General features: G+C 35.9%; 2 protein-coding genes across 2 annotated transcripts; both read right to left on the reverse strand.

Annotated features, from left to right (window-relative positions):
• Positions 1 to 18: 18 nt before the first annotated feature.
• Positions 19 to 3,367, reverse strand: LOC136063311 (protein SHORTAGE IN CHIASMATA 1-like; the record flags this gene model as incomplete). The annotated part of the gene is made up of 2 exons (XM_065763495.1): positions 3,279 to 3,367; positions 19 to 1,136 (listed from the first exon to the last, which is right to left on the reverse strand). A coding segment is annotated over exon 2 (1,115 nt), but the record flags the coding sequence as incomplete, so codon positions are not given.
• LOC136063316 (uncharacterized) lies at positions 3,359 to 4,584 on the reverse strand. The gene is made up of 3 exons (XM_065763504.1): positions 4,210 to 4,584; positions 3,601 to 3,687; positions 3,359 to 3,516 (listed from the first exon to the last, which is right to left on the reverse strand). The coding sequence occupies exons 1-3, from the start codon at positions 4,513 to 4,515 to the stop codon at positions 3,370 to 3,372; spliced, it is 540 nt and encodes a 179-aa protein (XP_065619576.1). The 5' UTR covers positions 4,516 to 4,584; the 3' UTR covers positions 3,359 to 3,369.
• Positions 4,585 to 6,987: the final 2,403 nt, after the last annotated feature.

Consider the following 6,987-nt stretch of genomic DNA (forward strand, 5'->3'; position numbering starts at 1 on the left):
AGATCATTGAATTGTGACATAGACTTGAACAACAAAGTCCTCTCAGCACTTTTTTCAGCTAAATGTTCTCCATTTCTTGGTTCTGGATATTGATCATCCAACAATTTGTTTGAAGTCCCTCCCACAATATCACCATTAGGCACAAAAATGCCATCAGAAAGAAACTTCCATGATTCCTTGTTTTCTTCTGTGTTTGGCCCATTCAAAGCATTATCTGATAAAACAAAGTCAAATACCAACTTGCCATTATCAAAAGCTTCCAGATCAAAATCAAAGCTATGTGAATCTACCTCCTCCAACATACTTTGATAGGAAGAATAGATTCTAGAGTTGCATTTATCTTCATCCAAAAGATGCCAATCCAAGTATATCCCATCAGATGCAGATAGGGGCCGTGGCTTTAAGTCAGCTAGTATTTCTTCAACAATGGAGGATAGTGACCTTATCTTTTCATGATCAGAGAAAAGAGGAACAGGCAATGATTTGAATATGTTATCTACCAAGGCTAGTTCATGACTAACAATCAATTCATTAAAATTCTTAAAGTTCATGTCTCCCCTAAACATGCAGTCACATGTTTCTGGTTCATCTGTGGTCTGTGTCTTAAAGAAGACAACAAAAAATTGAGATGAATCCATATCAAGGAACTGGAATTCCTCAAAAATAACAGGGCTCACAGAGGAGTTTCCTTCAATCTGTAAAGTTTCCACCATGCTTATGAAGTCCATTTCTGGGAACATGTCCACAGATGCCAGTTCAGATTCCAGGCATTGCTGTGATAGAAAATGATCTGAAAGAAACTGTGAGACATCACATCCCCTTGAGCCCAAAAGTTCCTCGCTGTCAATGACCAAGTCACCCTTATGAAGCCAACGTTGGCGCTCAGTGTTTTCAAGATGTAAAAGAAGTTCTTCCTTTAGAGACAAGCATGTCAAAGTTCCCAGACTTGTTTCATCAACTTCTAGAGAAGGAAATATGCTTCGGCCAAAGCACATTTGATCCTGAACAGAACCGTCATCTTCCAAGACATAAATGTTTTGCTCCATGTAGTACTCCGAAGCAACATTTTCAACTGAATAAATCAATTCTTGAACCTCATAAGGACATTGCATCGTAAGTGCTTGCCTAAGCATTTCCTGCAAGAAAGACCCGATAAAAAAAGATATATTTGTAACTTATAATTTTAGGAATCCTAAACAGATGACAAATTACAAGAACATAAATGGCCCTCTGGACACTGTTAGACTTAGAAAAATCATACGTTAACACTATAAGGCAGCTATAACAAACAAGCTACCATCAAAAGATTAAATATAACAAAGTAACTAGAAAAATTCTTTGAATGAATACGGCAGCTCTCTTATGTTGACTTCTTGTGACGAACCAATCGTAAAAGTTTCACTGTTTTCATGCACAAGCAAGAAATCCTAATCATATATATATATATATATAGAGAGAGAAAGAGAGAGAGAGATGGATAGAAAGGGAACAAATGCAAGGAAACTAAAAAATGTCAGTGTTGTACCAAATCCTATTCATATCTAAAAATCCCATTTTATCTCTTTTGTTTCACATCATATATGAAACAACAATGAACAGCAAGAGTTATCAATCCCAAATGATTTTAACAATAAGAGTGACAATATTTGACACAACCAGCAAACACAACACAATTTTTTGCAAGTTAATATTCAGTAGGAGCTTTGTGCACTGGGCACGACTTTTTTTAATGTTTTCTGTAAATGGGTTAGTGTTAAAACAGGTTGACATGCTTTGACACAATTAATAAATGGGCAAATTTCGTGTTGATCTACTTAATTTGCAATCAATTTGAATGATAGACATATTTTGACATGTAATCCATTTAACCCATATCAATAAATGTCATTTTAATCCAACATAAATTTGCATTTTAAAAATAGAATTGAGTAATTAAATGGATTTTAATGGTTATATTTATACATTCTTTCATTTTACCCTAAAATCCCTGATCCCTTTAACCAAAATGAAAAGAAAAAGAAAAAAAAAAACACTCATTTAAATCTATTTTTCTTATATAATGTATTTCTAAGAAAAGTAAATTTATTTTTCTTGTATGCTATTAGTATTTTAATTGACATTATTATTAAAAATAATTTGCATGGAATTTATTTTTTAAAATTATTATAATTTATGTGATTATCACAAAAATATGTTAATCATAGAAAATTTGGGATTATGTTTATTAAACAGGTCAAAATTGATCATCTCCTTACATAACACAACTTGTTTATTAAATGGATTGAAATAGGTTATGTCTATATCAACCCGTCATGATGCAACCTACAGGTTGAAGGCTTGGGATGAGTTGTAGACCCAAACATCATGGATTCAATCCCCACTAGAAGCAACCCTAGATTACCTAATACATGGTTTTGGCAAGTGGGGTCATGTATCCGTGGTTTACTCCTTAGGGGTGAATCCAAAGGGTCCTACCTTGTGAGGTTTCACGTCATAAAAGAGGGGGTGTCTATATCAACCTAATATAACCTATTTATTAAGCATGTTACATAGGCAGTGATGTGTGACTCATCAATCCGTTTAATGAACATGTCATTTAGGGTAGATGGATTTTGACACAATTATTAAATGAGACGTGTTTGTGTCAACTCATGCAATAAAATACTCATACTTGGACACAACAAAAACACAACATGCCAACATAAATTGCTACCCGTTTTAACACCATGTCATCCAAAAAAGACCCCTAACCTGTACCCAAAATTCAAGTAGATATACAGGAAGTCCAACTACAAGTTATTATATAGTAATTAGCTCTCATTTTGCTTTATAATATTTTGAAATTTAGATAATGCCAATAAAAGAAGACTCTAAAGATAATAGAAGTAGTATGTATATTAATATCTACAAGAGAGAGAGAGAGAAACAGAAGAAATAAAAAGAAGACCAAAACAAGGGAGATGCAAAATGATGTCTCCCTTAGGCAGTTTAAAATCAACTAGCTTTCGCAAGTACACACACACAAATATCAAATCACCCTATGGATATGGTAACTGTAAGTAGTTTACTCCTACAGCCTTTAAACCTAGGGGGCAGGGGGAAGAAGAAAGCATTCCAAGGCTAAAATTATAAACATTATCCACTCAATATTGAAATTTCTTGGGACAAATTACCTGCATCAACTATGAAGAAAGGCCGAGGCAAACAAAACCGAAGAGAACTAAATTTCTAACATATTATCCAAATACCATGAGTTGTAGTATGGTTAAGATAAATACCTGATTATTTTCATTGTCTGGAACTTCAGACAGATTTTGTATTTCATATTTCTCAAAAGAGCAGGCATCTTCCTGCAAATTACAGGCAATATTACGAAACCAAGATCAAAACCCAAGAAGTTTCAAATAGACATGGAAACCAAATTATCCACATTTCTATTCTTTTTACCAAGAACACGTTCGGTTCTGGTGTTTCAAATTGGATTACTTCATATCTGCTTGCATATCTATTATCCTTCTGCAATGAAACAAGTTATACGTTAACAAATATCCCTAAATAGACCAAAAAAATAGAGCTAATGAGAAATTATAGTGATTATACATTTGGCAGTCCAATCTCCAGAGTTTCAGTTCCACAAGTTCCTTGACTCTCCACTTCCTTCTCTTCATAGAGAACCTCAGCTTCTTGCTGCAAGTTAACACATACCATTTACACTAAAACGGCTAAATTCACAGGTATTTCAATGTACTTTCAACTAAATACATCAGATTATACTCTGATTCCACCTAATTTTCACCCAAATTTCAAAGCAGAATATAAGGCAAAAATTCCTTGCATCTAATGATTTAACTAAGCTCAATTTCTTAACCTTCAACATTGCATTAAATCATAAAACTAAAATTTATCATCCAAAAAAAAAAAAAAATCAAAAATACTAAAATTCAAAAGGAAAATCAGTAATCAAGAAATAATCGACTACATTCAAATTAAACTGGATCTGATTAAACTTACTATTTCATAATTTAAAATTTGAGCTCAAATTTCAAAACAGAACTAACCAGATTGAAAAACACACTCAAAACACCAAAACCAGCATCGGTTAAATCAAGCTTACGTTTCAGCACAAAGACCGAACCCTAACACGAAGAAAAATCTTCAAACAGTTCAAAAACATCCACAGAAGAGAGTGAGAGAGATATTGTTTTTCACCTGCGAAAGCCGAGTATCCCGGAAGCAAGGCGTTGGAGCGGCGGCATCGGAGTGTTCGATATCGGCGTGGTCGATGCGGTGAGGGAGAACGGCGGAGAGGAAATCGGAGAGACCGGAAACGAGAGGGAGATCGTGGAGAGCGGAGGAAACGTGGAGAGGCGAAGCGAAGGAGGTGAAGAGGTCATTGAAGGAGGAGAGAGAGGGAGGAGGAGGAGGGAGGTGAGGGACTGGGAGATGGAGGAAGGTTTGTGGTTCTAGGGCTTGGATCGGAGAGAAGTAGTCGATGTTCAGGAACCGAGTTCGCATTTCAGAGAGACTGAGAGTGAGAGAGTGAAGAGTGAAGAGAGAGAGAGAGGAGTAACGGTTTTTGGAATGAATTGAAATTGAATTGAATTTTGGCGCTCTATAAATTTGGGCCTTTATATGGTTGGGGATCGTGGAGGTCTTGCTAAGTTGCGCTTTGGGTGCGCACAATTGGGCGTTGTAATTTTCCGTACCAGAAATAGAGAACTTTCTTTCTTGTATAGATTTTTTATTATTAAAAAAAAAAAAAAAAAGAACACCCTCATCACCAATTTTGTTTTGGGGGGAAATTTCTAAAAACTATTTTATTTTTTTAGTTAAATTTGGATCATGATTGGTCTAATGTGTAGGTGTATCGAATCCATTGAAACATTGACACATCATTAGTATTTGACAAGTGTCTGCATTTCAGTGCGTCACCAGTAAACAAGTCAATTCCATTCAGATTTGTAGTAAATAATTAATGGTTTGTTTAGATTGAGGAAGAGTAGAAGAGATTGGGAAGTAAAATAAAGTTGGTCCAAAATTAGTTTATTTTTAATCAACTATAGTCTACTCTCCTTCACTCTCTCTCTCTCCCTCCTCAATCCAAACAAACCCTAAAGAAAAATTCATACCAACATTCTCCTTAGAGAGAGAATTGAAAATTTTCATTAGACCATAAAACTCTTAAGTAAAAAAAGAAGGAAGTTGGAATATATTTAAACTTAGTACATCCTAATTATATTAAAATTTGTTGGTGGACTCTATCAAATAAAAAATTAAAAACTTATGGGTGAACATGGACAAATCGAAACTCACTAACTATACCTAAGACCAACCAATAAGGCTAGTCGGATGTGATCCAATGGTCAAAGTTATATCCAAAATTCCAAATAGATGAGAAGAAACTTTGACAAAGTAAGTGTATTTGAGTTCTCATTTATATATTGGTTGGAATATGGCATTGGTAAATAAGACCCATTTAAGGGCATAATAAGAGTTCTCCTAAACCATGAATTCAGGGATTGGGTTTGACACCACACACCCTTGAATAGGCAAGGAAGGCAATCCTGTTATTGACACTCTATTTATTTCAGAGTAAAATATTTTTAAATGCATGTAAATATGATTGGTTTATGTTTGCATTTTTAAGTGTTTAGGTTACATCAAACACTTGAAAATGAAAATATTTTAAACCGATGAAACAAATCCAAAAACTCAAACATCGTCATCAGGTCTCTATTTTAGACAAACAAAAGTTACAAAACCCATTTCAAAACCAACCCGCATAAACCCAGCTCTCCACCGCAGCACTTCCTTTGATTGCAACTACCCAGATCATGCCAAAAAGTTACCTTAACCACCAACGACATCACACCTCTCCACCAAGAAGCCTCCTTGTGACTTTCTTTGTTTGTATAAGATGGGCAAGAGAGAATGGTGATAGAGCCGATGAACTTGAGAGCGATGAGCTCCTCGGTGGCTTGGTAGCTCTAGTTTGTGGGAAGAGAGAACTTGATAGTGATTGGGAAAAGAGAACTTGAGAGTGAGAGGGAGAGTTATTGTGAGAGACAAGTGTAAATGTTTTACACTTGATTCAAGTGTAAGGGAGGGGATTTTTTTTATAAAATAACTATAAAATCCAAACAATATTATTAGTTAAATAACGTTTTAAACATATTTCCTTTCTAACAATTCAACTTCAAAGGAGTCGATTTTTGGGTTATAAAATTGAGTAAATTGGACTCAATTTTACTTTTTCAAACAGTAGATGAGGTGGCTAAAAGTGGCCACGTAGATCATAAATTGAGTTCACTGGAGTCGCTTTATAAGCCCAGAAAACGACTCCAGTGGAGTTGTTTTATAAGCCTAGAAAAAGACTCCAGTGGAGTCGTTTTCTAAGCCCAGAAAACGACTCCACTAGAGTCGTTTTCCTTTCCACGCGTCCCTCATCGCGCGCTACAAGAAAAACTGAAGTTCAAAAACAAAAAACAAGTTCAAAACACTCACCTCTGTCACTCTACTCTCACTCATTCTCTCTCACACTCTCAGTCGATCACACTCTCACTCTCAGTCATCTCGCTCCATCGTCGTCGCCGTCTTTGTCACTCTCAATCCCGTTCAAAAAGAAAAAACTAAGTTCAAAACACTCTCAGTCGCTCTCACTCTCCATCCCATCTTTGTCTCTCTCACACTCTCACTCTCAGTCTCTCGCTCAGTCATCTCGCTCTGTCGCCGTCGCAGTTGCTCCCTCTCGCTCCGTCGCCATCGCTGCCTCTCGCTCCGTCTCCGCCTTGCTTCGTCGCTCCGATTACCTCACAAAAAGTAAGGACTCTCTTTTTTTTGGGGTTATTGGTAATGCATGCATTGATTGTTCCTTGTTGTTTCCTTCAATAACACTGGACCAGTTTATTTGTGCATTTTCTTTCCTCTACGGTACGAATCCACCAATAGTTAGGTGCAATGAGTAAATTTATGAAGTTTTATCAGCCC

The sequence above is a fragment of the Quercus suber genome, unplaced genomic scaffold (assembly GCF_002906115.3).
Source record: "Quercus suber isolate HL8 unplaced genomic scaffold, Cork oak 2.0 scaffold_510, whole genome shotgun sequence".
Lineage (NCBI taxonomy): Eukaryota > Viridiplantae > Streptophyta > Magnoliopsida > Fagales > Fagaceae > Quercus > Quercus suber.